General features: G+C 42.6%; 1 protein-coding gene across 1 annotated transcript in view; it reads left to right on the top strand.

Moving 5' to 3' along the window:
* LOC138764419 (tetratricopeptide repeat protein 24) overlaps positions 1-15,396 on the top strand; it is a 77,824-nt gene that overhangs the window by 15,552 nt on the left and 46,876 nt on the right. Inside the window, exons 2-3 of the mRNA XM_069940315.1 lie at positions 1,744-2,478; positions 6,162-6,377. Of these exons, the coding sequence (XP_069796416.1) occupies positions 1,767-2,478; positions 6,162-6,377 (928 nt within the window). The 5' untranslated portion in view covers positions 1,744-1,766. The remainder of the gene's footprint in view (positions 1-1,743; positions 2,479-6,161; positions 6,378-15,396) is intronic.

The following is a 15,396-nucleotide window of genomic DNA, read 5'->3' as shown; positions in this document are numbered from 1 at the left end:
GAGCAAATCTTTAAGTTCTTGGGAGTCACTGTCTCGGAGGATCTTTCCTGGACCCAACACACTAATGGCATTGGGAAGAAAGCACATCAGCGCCTCTACTTCCTCAGGAGTTTGCAGAGGTTTGGCATGGCATTGGAAACCCTGGCAAATTTCTACAGATGTGTGGTGGAAAGTGCGCTGACCGGCTGCATCACAGTCTTAGGTATGGGGACATCAATACAATAGAGTGTAAAGCCTTGCAAAAGGTAGTAGACACAGCCCAGGATATCATAGGCAAAACCTTCCCTGCCATCGAGTACATCTACGGGGAACGCTGCCGTCAGAGAGCAGCAGCAATCATCAAGGATCCACATCACTCAGCGCACACGCTATTCTCACCACTGCCATCAGAAAAGAGGTATTCACCCCCCCACCCCCCCATGTTCAAGAACAGTTGCTACCCTTCCACCATCAGACTCCTCGACAAGAAAATCAATCAGGGACTTATTTAAGGATTCTTATTTTTGCACTTTATTATCTTTCTCCCTCTCTGTATTGCAATCAGTTTGTTAACATTGAAGTGGGTCGTTTTATAACATATGATAGATTAAAGGAAAAATATCAAATTCCTAATAAAACCCTTTTTTGTTATTATCAACTTGTCTATGTTGTATGATGATTTTTCCTAAAGAAATGTTATTTGAAGAATTCGTCTGAGATGGAGGAACGAAAGGGTTTATTTCAGAAAGGTATAAATTACTACAGCAGAAAATGCCTCAGGTTGATTTGCATAAATCGAGACTTAAATGGGAGAATGATTTACAAATTCAATTTGATATTGATAGTTGGAGGAAGATAAATAGGGACACGATGACAAAGTTGGTTAATGTAAGGTATAATTTTAATAATCAATTGTATTTAACCCCAGAACATTTGAAAAGATATAAATTGAGGGAGTCGGATTTGCGTTTTCGTTGTAATGAGCAGAGAGGTACTTTTTTGCATTCAATCTGATTTTGTGATAAGGTTTAAGGGATTTTGGATGAGATTGAGAAATTGTTTGCAAGACATCCTGAAAATGCAATTTAATTTAAATCCAAAAGTTTATCCTGAATGGGAAATTTACTGAAATGGGTTTGGTCAATAAATTAGATAAATTCCAAATAGCATTTTTATGATTAGCATTGGCAGTAGTGAGGAAATGAATAGCAGTTTCATGGAAAGGCCAGATGGAACTTAATCTACAAAGATGGCATTTAGAAATGAGGTCTTGAATACCATTGGAGAAATATGAGATGAATATTAATCTGAGAATGGCAATGGGTGCAGTTTGACCTCCACATTGTAAGTGTTGGAATGATTTAAGTTATTCTCCTTACTTTTTTTTCTTTCTTCTTTTTTTTAGGGGGAGTAGTAGATTCTAGGATTAATAGAGGGGGGTGGGGGGATTAGGAATTCTTGTAGGGTTTTCTGTAGTCTTTGTAGGTTTTTTTTCGATGTAACCATGTCTTATTTTTGGGTAATTGTTAACGTTTTAATGTTGTAATTGTGGTTATAACTTTATCTTCTAATAAAATATAATATTTTAAAAAATGTTTGTTAACATTGTGTACAGTTTTTTTTGCACTACCAACTTGTGGTAATTCTGCCTCACCCACAGGCAAAGGAATCTCAGGGTTATATGTGATGCCGTGTATGTACTCTGAAAATAAATGTGAAATCATATTTGTAATTTGAACCCAAACTGCTGTTCACTCTCGGTAGGTCCTGTCCAGTCCACTGGATTCATGGCCTCGGATGTGACACCTCCCACAGAACCTGTCCAACCCCAAGGCAAGAAGAAGAAGCGAAAGAAGCGGCTGAATGGAAGTGGGGGTGAAGAGGATCGGCTGGAGGTCAAGGTGGAGATCGAGGGCCTCACCAAAGCTGGGAGCCAGGCCCTGGCACAGGACCGTCCCGAGGAGGCACTGGCCTCATTCAAAAAGGCCTTCCTGATCTCACTGGACAGCCAGGACCAGACCGTGCAGCGAGCCTGCGCCTTCAACCTGGGCGCAGCATACGTGGCCTCCGGCAGGCCAGCCAAAGGCTTGGACTTCCTGCAGAGATCGCAGCCAGCTGAGGGTGGGGAGAGGCAGGGCGACCTGTCCTTCAACCTGGGGATTGCCCACGAGGGGCTGGGTGACCTGGAGGGTGCCGCCGGGCACTACCAGCAGGCCTTGGTGCACTACCGGATTGGCCAGCCTCAGGGTGAGGCGGACACCTGCATGAAGCTCGCCAGCTGCCGGGCCAGGGCAGGAAACCCAGCGCAGGCCGGCCGCTGCTTCCGGAGGGCGGGCCAGGTCTATCGGGAGGGGGGCAGTCCGGAGATGGCTGCCGTGGCACTCAACGAAGCCGCCTGCCAGATGTTGCGGTGCCACCAGTGCACGGTCACCGAGATCACCGAGGTGCTGAATGAGTGTTGGGCTGTCTGCGGCCACATCCAGAACAAGGGCTTGCTGGGTGAGCCTTGCCACTGAGTTCATCCTGTCCACTATGGGAGGTGGGGGTGTGGGGGGGGGGGAACATGTTTTTATAGCACCTGTCAGCATTTCGGTACATCCCAGTGCTCCATGCGGATCCAGGGTGAACTCAGGTCACAGGAGCAGTGGGACAGCAAAATTACAAGCTGTGTCACTCCTGACGACAGTGTTTAAAATGGCAGAGACCATTCTTCCACTTGTGGCATTCTATACACTGGCCTTCATAGTCAGAGAACCAAGTACTGAAGTGGAGAGGTGGTGTTGCAGCTGTCTAAGATGTTAGTGAAGCCCCGTTTGGAGGAATATTTGTGGTCACCGTGCTGTAGGAAAGGTGTTGTCAAGCTAGGAAGGGTGCAGAGAAGAATGATGAGGATGTTGCTGGGACTCGAGGGGGTGGGGGGGGGCCTGAGCTACAGGGAGAGGTTGAGCGGGCTGGGGCTTTATTTCTTGTAGCGCAGGAGGAGGTGGGGGGTGATCTCATAGAGGTTTACAAAATCAAGAGAGGATTAGAGATCAGGTGAATGCACTGTCCTGCCCAGAGTGGAGGAATCTGTAACCAGAGGATAGAGGTTTGAGGTGGGGGGGGGGGGTGGGGGGAAATCGGTAACCCGAGGATAGAGTAGAAAGTGGAGGAGATTCCTGGGGTGAGAGGACCTATTACAAGAGGCAAAACAGGTTGGGCCTATATCAAACCATGGAGCACTACAGCACAGAAATAGGTCTTTTGCCTAGTCCCACTGACCTGTACCCAGAGCATAGCACTCCATACCCCTCCCATCCACGTCCCTGTCCAAATTCCTCTTAAATGTTAAAATAGAGTCCACATTCACCGCTTCAGCTGGCAGCTCGTTCCACACCCTGTGTGTGAAGAACTTCCCCCTAATGTTCCACCTTAAACTTTTTCCCTTTCACCCTAACCCATGTCCTCTGGTTTGTACCTTAGTAGAAAAAGCCTACTTGCCTTTATCTATACCCTTCATTCTTCGACACTCCAAGGAATAAAATCCTAACCTGTTTAACCTTTACTTGTAACTTGGTTCTTCAAGTCCTGGCAAACATCCTAGTAAATCTTCTCTGCACTCTTTCAATCTTATTGATATCTTTCCTGTAGTTCAGTAACCAAAACTACACACAGTACTCCAAATTTGGCCTCACCAATATCTTCCACAACTTTACATAACATCCCAACTCCTGTACTCAATTATGAAGGCCAATATGCCAAAATCTTTACAACCCTATCGACCTGTGATGCCACTTTCAGGGGATTATGTATCTGTATTCTCAGGTCCCTCTGTTCTACTGCACTCCTCAGTGCCCAACCTCCTATCCCTGGTCACCTGTAAGGTCTGTATTTGCATCCGCCATCCTTGGGATTTATTGATGCTTGGCTGACAGTTCTGAACAGTTGGATATAACTCCTATTTCCACACTGACACACTTTAAAAAAAAATTAAACCCCAGTGTTGTGATATAATGTTTTCCAGTGAATCTGTTAAGCTTTCAGAAAATTTGGGCTCGAAGTCTTGATTTTACAAAGAGCATGTTCATGGGGGCCCTGGGGAGTTTAAAATGAGAGTGGGACTGGGGCCCCTGTTTTTTGTGGGAGAGGGGTTCCAACGGGTTTCAAGGGTGAGTGGGAATCAGATCATGGTGAGTTTCAAGGGTGAGTGGGAATCAGATCATGGTGAGTTTCAAGGGTGAGTGGGAATCAGATCATGGTGAGTTTCAAGGGTGAGTGGGAATCAGATCATGGTGAGTTTCAAGGGTGAGTGGGAATCAGATCATGGTGAGTTTCAAGGGTGAGTGAGAATCAGATCATGGTGAGTTTCAAGGGAGCGTGGAAAGAGAGTTGAAAGGGAGTTTGAGAACAGAGTGCAATGACCTCTCTACTCCAGACATTGTCCATCCAATGCTCCTCGATCATCAAATCTCCAAATTCAGCACAAGCCCCAATAGCCAAGATCACATTCCAGAGTCGAACTGGGAAAGTTGCCAATCTGACATTCTGTTAAAAACACCCTCCCCCCCATCTTATTTCTTCCTTTCCTCTCTCACTCTCACTCTCTCCTTTTCCCTCTGTCTGCTTTCGCAGAGCCAAAGTCAATTCTCACCTTTCCTCTTATCATATCCAATTAACACCTTTCGTCTATAGGTCTGGATTCCTCCCCCTCTCATTCTCCACACCCCCCCCCTTTCCTTTCCCCAGCCTTTACTTCAGACACTTGTCTATTTCACTCAGACCTTGAGGAAGGGGGCTCAGGCCCGAAACGTCTGTATAATACATCTTTACCTTCTCTGGACGCTGTGAGACCATCCAAGTTCCTCCAGCATTTCTGTGTTTTTACTGCAATCACAGCGTCCAAGGACTTTTGTGTTTCACTCCATTCAGTATACCCTTGCATTTGTGTTGGTTAAAGGTACATGACCTAGTTATTGCTATTTGAATTAAAGGCTCATTAGACCTGTTTTTTTCCTTCAATGTCCAGCAAATGTTTACCCAGAGATTCCTTTTAAACGTTGATGTTGAATTGACTCTTACCAGCCTTAAAGCTTACAAAGCAAAATTCATGAGTAAAATTACTTTAAATTTAAATGTGGCAAACAGCATAATTACAAGGCCCTTATGGCCCATGAGCCTGTACTGCCCAAATATATCCAATTAACCTCCAACCCTAGGGATTTTGAACAGTGGAAGGAAACCAGAGCACCCGGAGAAATCCCATATAGACACAGAGAATGTATAAACTCCTTACAGACAGCACCGGATTCAAACCCCAGTCTCTGGCGCTGTAATAGAGTTGTGCTCACTGCTCTGCCCTATCTTCACAATGAACATAAAGTATATCTCACTCAAAACTACAAATTTTGTGGCTCATTCATGAAAACTGATTCTGATTCCATTTTTTTGCGGCAATTACTTTTGATCCGTGGCTTCCTCCTGCCGGAGGAAAATGCCTCCGTATTTTTTCTGTTTTCTCTTGATATTGAGTGCCTCCAATAAATTTCCCATGAACCTTCCCAGTTCTACCAACCTCAATCTCTCTGGAGGACTTGTGTTGACCCCTCCCCTCCCTGGGCATCATCCTCCTAAAGTTTTACAGCACACAAACAAGTCCTTCAGTCCATCTCGTCCGTGCCGACCAAGTTGTCGACCCCAGACAGTTTCATTTGTCTGCACTTGACCTTCCCTATCCTTCCTTTGCAAACTCTCCCTGTTATCTTTTCTGGGGCAGAGATGGAATCTCTATTTTTTTTTAATTTAGACATACAGTACGGTAACAGGCCACTTCAGTCCACAAGCCCATATTGCCCAATTGACCTACATGGACACAGGGAGAACATATAAACTCCTTACAGACAGTGCAAGATTCGAACCCCAGTCCTGATCGCTGCCACTGTAAAGCCATTGCGCTAACCAGTACGACAACCGTGCCACCCATAAATGAAGCATTTTATAACACGTCTCTACAACGTCAGGCTGCAGGCTACACAGACAATAAAGTTCGTCTTGAAGTGTTGACTTTATTGTAATGTCGCTGGGTATCATTCAATATCTTGGGATTGTTGAGGTTTGTGTTTGTATAAAGAGTAAGTTGTCTTAAAATGCTGATGTTATGGACATTTTTCTTCACTGTTTCTGTTCTCACTGTTTCACTCTGAAAGGTAAACTCTACAATGACATTGGGCTCAGCTACTCGCAGTTGAAGATCTTCTCACTGGCTGCTCAGTGCTTTGAGCAGGCCCTTCCCTACTGCCAGAGGGATAGATCAGAGCGTCGGAAAGAGGCGGTGATCCTTCAGAACCTTGGCGCTGTTTACAACACAACCAGTGACTATGCCAGGGCACTGGACTTCCACCAGAGGGCTGCAGCCTTGCACGGTAAGCTGGGACTCTTGGCCACAATACCCTTCCCCCTGTCTTGGGTAAACTTATACCTCTCATTTTGTTCATTTTAGATTGGTCACAGTGTTTGAGCTACCGAAAGAAAATAGACACACACACCGAGAGCAGTTCAGTTTATACAAATGTTTATTACTAATTCAAAAGCTGATTTCACACTACAATATGCAAGCCCTTCCCAACTATACTTATCAACGCTTGGACTGGTCCCAACTGCCAAAGCGAGGCAACGACTGCACACTTGTAGTAGGTTGTCAGGGCGCTGGTAGCAGCTTCTCCACCTCCCCCGACCGGGACGTTGCTCGGACTCTGGCTGTTCTTCCTTCTTGACAAGGGGTGTTCCCACCCCTCGGAGAGTCTAAACTTCAGCAGCAGGACCACAGGCTTATATACCCCAAAAACAATTAATCATGCGCCTACTCCTTCTAATATTTGTCAGTCAAAATCAAAACTGAACATTACATTCTACAATTTAGAAGATTAATTATTATGGAACCAGGATGTTATAATTTCCTGGTTTATCTCGTAGATACAAAGACTCATTAAAACTTCTCGAGCAAGACAGGTTGTGACCAATTCGTCAATTTCAGAGTGTTGCATTTGACAACTGCTTTCCCTGGGCCTCACAATGGAATTCCATTTCAAAGTGTATCTTCAGATAAGTCCCCATGGCTGAGTTTAATTACATCTGCTAGTTCTGAAAGTAAGGTGACCTGCGTGTGGACCCAGTGTCGTCAGTTCCACATAAGCAAAAAGCTTCTGGGTACATGGTTTTAATCCTCCATTACATTCCACCCCTTCGTCACAATCTGTCATTTGCGAGGCCTAACCAGTATTTGAGTACAGAGGGAGCGAAAAAAGAGAAATCAAAACAACAATTACAAAGATAAGCAATGACGCGAGCCACCAACGGAGGATAGTGTGGCCCACTCCCCCAAATGTAGCAGTTAGCCATGAGAAAGGATTCCAACCAAGGCTCAAATTATCCTTGTTGGCCACAATACCCAGATACTGGAGCTCACGAACAGATTTTGAAACATGCTGAACAATAACATATTTATATAAGCTGCACTTGAGGCTGGTGACCGAGGACTTCCTTGGTGTAATGCATCGGACCGTGTTTCCCACGGGGAACTCCCCTGGAACGTCCTTGACATTACAAATCCAATTGCTGGCATCAAAGCAGCTGTTAAGCCAGATCACCAGGAATGTAAAATGGAGAACCTGGAACAAAGAAGCCTGACACATGTCACTCACGATACCATAAGCGTTCAGTGTTTAAACAGACTAAATCATCCTGTCCCTCAATAGCTACCCACCGAGTGTTACCCTGGGCAGGTGTCACTATTTCCCCTTCTTCTTGCAGAGCATCGATGGTGGCAGTAATCTCTTCCTTCCCCCAGGGAGACGATATTGTGGAATGCACACTGGTTTCATGGGGGCTGGCACCATCACAGGATCCCACTTAGCCTGACCCACTACTAGTTTTTTTGTAATAGTTCGAATTCCAAATTCAAATCCCCCTTGGCTAGTATTAAGGGCCATACCGGCCAACATATTAATACCCAGGATACACTCGTCAGTAGCAGCCACCAGGGCATGTAACCAGACAGGGGAAGGGCTATCACCCATCATGGCACAGACTTTTATTTCCTTTGCCAGGGTGACCGTTCCTCCCAACCCTTCTATTCGAAAGGCCGGTCCAGTCCACAGGTCGGGATTACCAGGAATCACCGAGTGCTCTGCACCCGTGTCGACCAAAGCCAAGTACTGGCGATCATTACCCCCACCCCAGTGGATTGTTAACGGTATGTAGGGCCGCGGATCCCCGTGTGTGCGCCGTGTCTCGATGGAGTAGACACGGGAATCCTGCCCACACCTTCAGGCTTCAGAAGGGTTCGGGGGCTTCCAGGACCACATGCTATTGTTATCTTTAAGAGCCTGTTTAACCCATTGTTTTACCTCATCATGAGTAACTGGAGCAGGAGAAGCCAGCTCGATAGAAGCAGCAGTGGGAGCAGAAAGCACAGCTGGGCCAGGAGGACTCAGCAGCTGGGGATGATGTTCCCCTGCTTTTTGCCTAAATCGATCTCCAATGGCAGCCAGCTCTTTTACAGAGAAATCACGGATCATTGACTCCTTCCGACCCCTGTTCCCACTTTGGCTCACAGGGTCTTCCACCCAGTCTAGGGGAGGAGGTGGAGGCCATCCAACAGAGGGAGTAGGCCATAGAGCATAAGCAGGGGTTTGGGTATTTTCCCCTGGGTCCACATGGGAAACCGGGGTATCTATCCCTTCCATCTCTACCCTTACATCATCCCCCCTTCTGTCTGTTTGGGAAATCTGCTGCCTTATAGGGCGGGCGTGAACAGCAGATGGAGAGGGTAGTATGTTAGACACATGCTGAGGAGTATGTGCATTATTACCATTGTCATTCCAGATATTCCCATCCCAATCCTCAATTACATCAGGATCGTCACCATTCCTTATCATGGCATGAATACGATATGGATCAGGTTCTACTCCATGCCTTTCCTTATCTGCACAGAGCTGCTGCCGGAGTTTAATATTACAGCAAATCATTTGGACATGCTTATCTTCCCATTCTTTGGCTCTGTCCTGACTGGTGCGAACAATCTCGCTCATCATGGAACAGCATTGTCGCAGGACTTCTAGCTCCTCCTCTAATTGCTTTCTTTTGCACTGAGATTCTACTTCTCTTTGAATTAATTCTGCTTCACGCTGAACGGAGTGGCGTAATGCTGTGGCCAGCAACCAAAAACCATTCGTCAGCGTTCCCTTTTTATCAGGAAATTTACTTTCTCGGAGGAGAGTGGCAACCCGCTCTCCCAGAGGTGCACTTGATGAGTCTAACTTCTCATCCCAACTAATGGGTGGTCCCAACAAAGACAGGGTATTGGCCAACATGCCAAACCCATCATCTTTGGAAGTCCATCCAGGAATCAAGAACTGCTCAGGGCTCACCTCTTTCTTTCGGCAAAACATCTTGAGACCAACCCTGCTCGCTGCGCCAATTGTCTTGGGTAAACTTATACCTCTCATTTTGTTCATTTTAGATTGGTCACAGTGTTTGAGCTACCGAAAGAAAATAGACACACACACCGAGAGCAGTTCAGTTTATACAAATGTTTATTACTAATTCAAAAGCTGATTTCACACTACAATATGCAAGCCCTTCCCAACTATACTTATCAACGCTTGGACTGGTCCCAACTGCCAAAGCGAGGCAACGACTGCACACTTGTAGTAGGTTGTCAGGGCGCTGGTAGCAGCTTCTCCACCTCCCCCGACCGGGACGTCGCTCGGACTCTGGCTGTTCTTCCTTCTTGACAAGGGGTGTTCCCACCCCTCGGAGAGTCTAAACTTCAGCAGCAGGACCACAGGCTTATATACCCCAAAAACAATTAATCATGCGCCTACTCCTTCTAATATTTGTCAGTCAAAATCAAAACTGAACATTACATTCTACAATTTAGAAGATTAATTATTATGGAACCAGGATGTTATAATTTCCTGGTTTATCTCGTAGATACAAAGACTCATTAAAACTTCTCGAGCAAGACAGGTTGTGACCAATTCGTCAATTTCAGAGTGTTGCATTTGACAACTGCTTTCCCTGGGCCTCACAATGGAATTCCATTTCAAAGTGTATCTTCAGATAAGTCCCCATGGCTGAGTTTAATTACATCTGCTAGTTCTGAAAGTAAGGTGACCTGCGTGTGGACCCAGTGTCGTCAGTTCCACATAAGCAAAAAGCTTCTGGGTACATGGTTTTAATCCTCCATTACACCCCCCCCCTCACCCCAATGTTGTTCTGGACTCAGCTGAAGGCGTTGTGAGGAGTTGGGGGACTTGTCAAAGTGGTCGGGGGTGGGGGTCACTGGGTAGGGCGGGAACCACCACGCCAAAGACCGCAAAAAACTGTGGAGGGATGCGAAAGTGGTCCAGACTGTCACACACCTCTCCCCTCTCCTCTATCGACTCTGTCTGATACTCCTGCTGCCTTGGGAAAGCGGTGAATATATTAAAGCCATCCTATCCTAGTCATGCGCTCTTGACAGGTTTGACAGGTCCGAAGAGCAACAAGTCTGAACACAGGCTGATTATAACAGTGATCTTTATTCACACACGTTGGAAAGTCGCAACAGGGAAAATAGACTCACGTACTAGATTGCACAATACAATTGCATCATACAAAACAGCTACAGAGGAGTCACGTGATGGAGTAGTGGCCGGTCAGGGAATTCCAGCCCTCTCCGGAAAAGTTATAAAAAAAACGCACAAAACACAAAGGTATAAGATTAAAACTTAAAACAAAGTAAAAATAAAGGTGAGAAGAAAATGGCAGCGAAGAGAGAAAAGTCGAAAACAACGGGAAGAGAAGAAGAAAGAACGTCGGAAGAAGAAGGTGAAGGCCTTACCTGTCCGAGGAGACCCGCCGCGGAGAGAGAAGCCTGCTCCCTCAGGTCAGTGGAAGTCCCGGGCTCGGGACTACAAGTAAAAGTGCACAAACGCGCATGCGCGAGGAGTCGCGCATGCACGATGCGCATGAAAAAAAACACACTGACGGGAGGGGGGAACAGCTGTGGAGTCGATCTCCACAGCTGAGAGAAACACCTGAAACACAGCAGCAGGTGCAGAACAGAGACAATAACGACAACAAGAAAGAAGAGGGTAAAAAGAAAACAAGGAAACAACAGATGGTCAACCCAGAGGAAGAAGAAGAACAGAAAGAAGTGGAAGAAGAAGAGAAAGGCAAGACAATGGATATATCTTTTTTTAAAGAATATATGGAATCAGTGAAAGAATGGCAATTACAAGAATTTAATGAGATAAAAAGAAGAATTAAGAATGCAGAAGAAAAAATGAATAAAACAGAAATGGTCATATCAGAGGTAGGAAAAAGAGTGGATAATTTGGAAAAACGAGAAATAATCGTAGAAATGAAAGTAGAGGACTTAAAAGAGAAATTAGAAGAATCTATTAAAAAAGTTAAAGAGGCACATGAGTTGTTAGCTCAGAAGATAGATATAATGGAAAACTACAATAGAAGAAATAATATAAAGATAGTGGACCTTAAGGAAAATGAAGAAGGCAAGAATATGAGAGAATTTATAAAAGATTGGATCCCCAGGGTCCTAGGAAGACCAGAAATACAGGAAGAAATGGAAATAAAAAGGGCACATAGAACATTAGCCCCGAAACCACAACCGCAGCAAAAACCAAGATCCATTTTAGTAAAATTCTTAAGATATACAACAAGAGAAAATATATTGGAGAAAGCAATGAAGAAAATAATAGAAGACAAAAAGCCACTGGAATACAAAGGTCAAAAAATTTTTTTCTATCCAGACATAAGTTTTGAACTCCTGAAGAAGAGGAAGGAGTTCAATACAGCAAAAACGATCTTATGGAAAAAAGGATATAAATTTATGTTAAAGTACCCAGTGGGACTTAAAATAGTTATTCCAGGGCAACAAAACAGACTATTCTCGGATCCAGAGAAAGCACGAAGATTTGCAGAACAACTACAAAACAAGCAGAGAGATGAAAACATGTAATGAGAGTAAAAATGACCACGAACTATATGTATGTGTGTATATGGGTATATATATATATGTATATAGATGTATATGTGTGTATATATGAATGTATCCGTATTTAGAGGAAAATATATAGAGTATAGATAAGAATTAAAAAGGGAATGAAAGGGAATAGAGGGAATAAGGAGGGAATTAAAAGAGTGACCTTTGTTACAAATGAAAATTGAAATCTTTTCCAGGGGGGGCTGGGTGGGGAGGAGTTATGGTCACTGCAAAATCAGTTGACGTTTGCGAGTGAATTCGCAAATCCAAATGGAGAGGGGAAATGTGGTTGCCCGACAAGGGCAACTCAGGAGGGGGAGGGGAGAATGGGGTTAAAGAAGTTTTAAATAGGAGAATAAGGAAAATGTTTGATGTTTTAGAAATGTTGTCTTATAAAGTGTTCAAAACAAGAAAGCAGAAATGGATAATAAGGAAAGGTGATGATGGTGAAACGGAAAGGGAAGATAAACAAAGTATGAAATGGCTACGCTGAACTATATGACTTTAAATATTAACGGAATACATAACCAAATCAAAAGGAAGAAACTGCTAAATTTACTGAAAAAATAAAAAATTGATATAGCATTTGTGCAAGAAACACATTTAACTGAATTGGAGCACAAGAAATGAAAGGGAGATTGGGTAGGACATATAACAGCAGTGTCGTATAATTCAAAAGAGAGAGGAGTAGCTATATTAATTAGTAAAAATGTGCCAATTAAAATAGAAGAGGAAATAATAGATCAGATATATTCGGAGTTTTGGAATCTACTCAATGTATATTCACCTAACGAAGAAGATCAAAAATTTATGCAAGATATTTTTTTGAAGATAGCAGATACGCAAGGGAACATATTAATAGGAGGGGATTTCAACCTGAATTTGGATTCAAATATGGACAAAACTGGGAAAAAAATTAACAGAAAGAACAAAGTAACCAAATTTATAATTAAATCAATGCAAGAAATGCAACTTTTGGATATATGGAGGAAACAACACTCAAAGGAAAAGGAATATTCATATTATTCAGGTAGACATAAAACATACTCAAGAATAGACCTATTTTTGTTATCAGCTCGTATGCAAGATAGAGTAAGAAAAACAGAATATAAAGCTAGAATATTATCGGACCACTCACCCCTGATATTGTCAATAGAGTTAGAGGACATCCCTCCAAGAATGTATAGATGGAGATTAAACTCCATGCTACTTAAAAGGCAGGATTTTAGAGAATTCATTGAAAGACAAATTAAAATGTACTTCGAAATAAATACGGAATCAGTGAAAGATAAGTTTATACTATGGGATGCAATGAAAGGGTTCATTAGATGGCAAATAATAAGTTAAGTAACCAAGATGAAGAAGGACTATAATCAGGAAACAGAGCAGTTGGAAAGGGAAATAGTAAATATAGAAAAAGAATTAGCAATGAAGGAAGATACAACTAAAAGAAGAGAATTGGCAGATAAAAAAATAAAATATGAAACACTACAAACATATAAGGTGGAGAAGAACATAATGAAGACAAAACAGAAATATTATGAACTAGGGGAAAAAACGCACAAAATTCTAGCATGGCAGCTTAAGACAGAACAAGCTAAGAAAATGGTATTGGCATCAAGGAAAAAAGACAAACAAATCACATATAATCCAACGGAGATCAATGAAAACTTTAGAGAATTCTATGAACAATTATACCAAACTGAAAACGAAGGGAAAGAAGGGAAAATAGATGAATTTTTAACCAAAATTGAACTACCAAAATTACAAATAGAGGAACAAAATAAATTAACAGAACCATTTGAAATAGTAGAAATACAAGAGATAATAAAAAAACTACCAAATAATAAAACACCAGGAGAGGATGGATTCCCAATAGAATTCTATAAAACATTTAAAGATTTATTAATTCCTCCCCTCCTGGAAGTAATCAACCAGATTGATAAAACTCAAAGCTTACCAGATTATTTTTCACACCATAAATCACATTAGCCATGATATACACTATTTCTTTTTCACACATATACAGTGACTTTTTCTCCCACCCCCCCCCCCACACCCCCCTCTCATCCATTTTAGGTATACAATCTAGGTTGCATTAACCCAGTCAGACAATGTTGTCATTCAACAAAATTACACCAGAAATTCTACTGAGTCCATTCTTTTCTTTCCTTTCTCCTTCCATCAACTTAGGTAATGTTTGTCCCTGGTAGGTTTTCGCTATTGTATTTAATGTAAGGCTCCTATACTTGTTCGAATATTTCAATATTATTTCTTAACCTATATGTTATTTTTTCTAATGGAATACATTTATTCATTTAAATTTAGTAGTTTCTTCCTTTTAATTTGGTTATGTATTCCATTAATATTTAAAGTCATATAGTTCAGCGTAGCCATTTTATATTTTGTTTATCTTCTCTTTCCGTTTTTCCATTATTACCTTTCCTCCTTTTCCATTTCTGTTTTCTTATTTTCAACTCTTTATAAGACAACATTCCTACAACATCCAACATTTTCCTTATTCTCCTATTTCTATCTTCTTTATCCCCAATCTCCCCTTCCCCTCCTGAGTTGTCCTTTATTCCTTGTCGGACAACCACATCTCCCCTCTCCATTTGGATTTGCGAATCCACTCGCAAGCGTCAACTGATTTTGCAGTGACCGCTATTTCCCCCCACCCAGCCCCCCCCAGAAAAGATTTCACTTTTCATATGTCACAAAGGTCACTCTTTTAATTCCCTCCTTATTCTCTCTATTCCATTACCTTCCCTTATTAATTCTTGTCTATACTATCTATATTTTCCTCTAAGTACAGATACATTCACGTATGCACATTGTCTCTATTCACTCTTATACCTCTTTACCCGCATACATATCAATCGTGATCATTTTTACTCTCATTACCCGTCTTCATCCCTCAGTCTATTTTTGTCTTTACCCACATACATATCAATCGTGATCATTTTTACTCTCATTACCCGTCTTCATCCCTCAGTCTATTTTTGTAATTGTTCTGCAAATTTTCGTGCTTCTTCTGGATCCGAGAATAGTCTGTTTTGTTGTCCTGGAATAAATATTTTCAATACCGCTGGATGCTTTAGTATAAATTTATACCCTTTCTTCCATAAAACCGCCTTTGTTGTATTGAACTCTTTTCTCTTCTTTATGAGTTCAAAACTTATATCTGGATAAATGAAGATTTTTTGCCCTTTATACTCCAGTGGTTTGTTGCCCTCTCTTACTTTTTCCATTGTCTTCTCCAGTACCTTTTCTCTTGTAGTATATCTTAGGAATTTTACTACAATAGAGCTTGGTTTTTGCTGTGGTTGTGGTTTAGAGGCCAATACTCTATGTGCCCTTTTTATTTCCATTTCTTGCTGTAGTTCTGGACA

The sequence above is a fragment of the Narcine bancroftii genome, chromosome 5 (assembly GCF_036971445.1).
Source record: "Narcine bancroftii isolate sNarBan1 chromosome 5, sNarBan1.hap1, whole genome shotgun sequence".
NCBI classification, from domain to species: domain Eukaryota; kingdom Metazoa; phylum Chordata; class Chondrichthyes; order Torpediniformes; family Narcinidae; genus Narcine; species Narcine bancroftii.
Note: the sequence above shows the minus strand (reverse complement) of the source record. Positions and strands in the feature narration are given on the sequence as shown.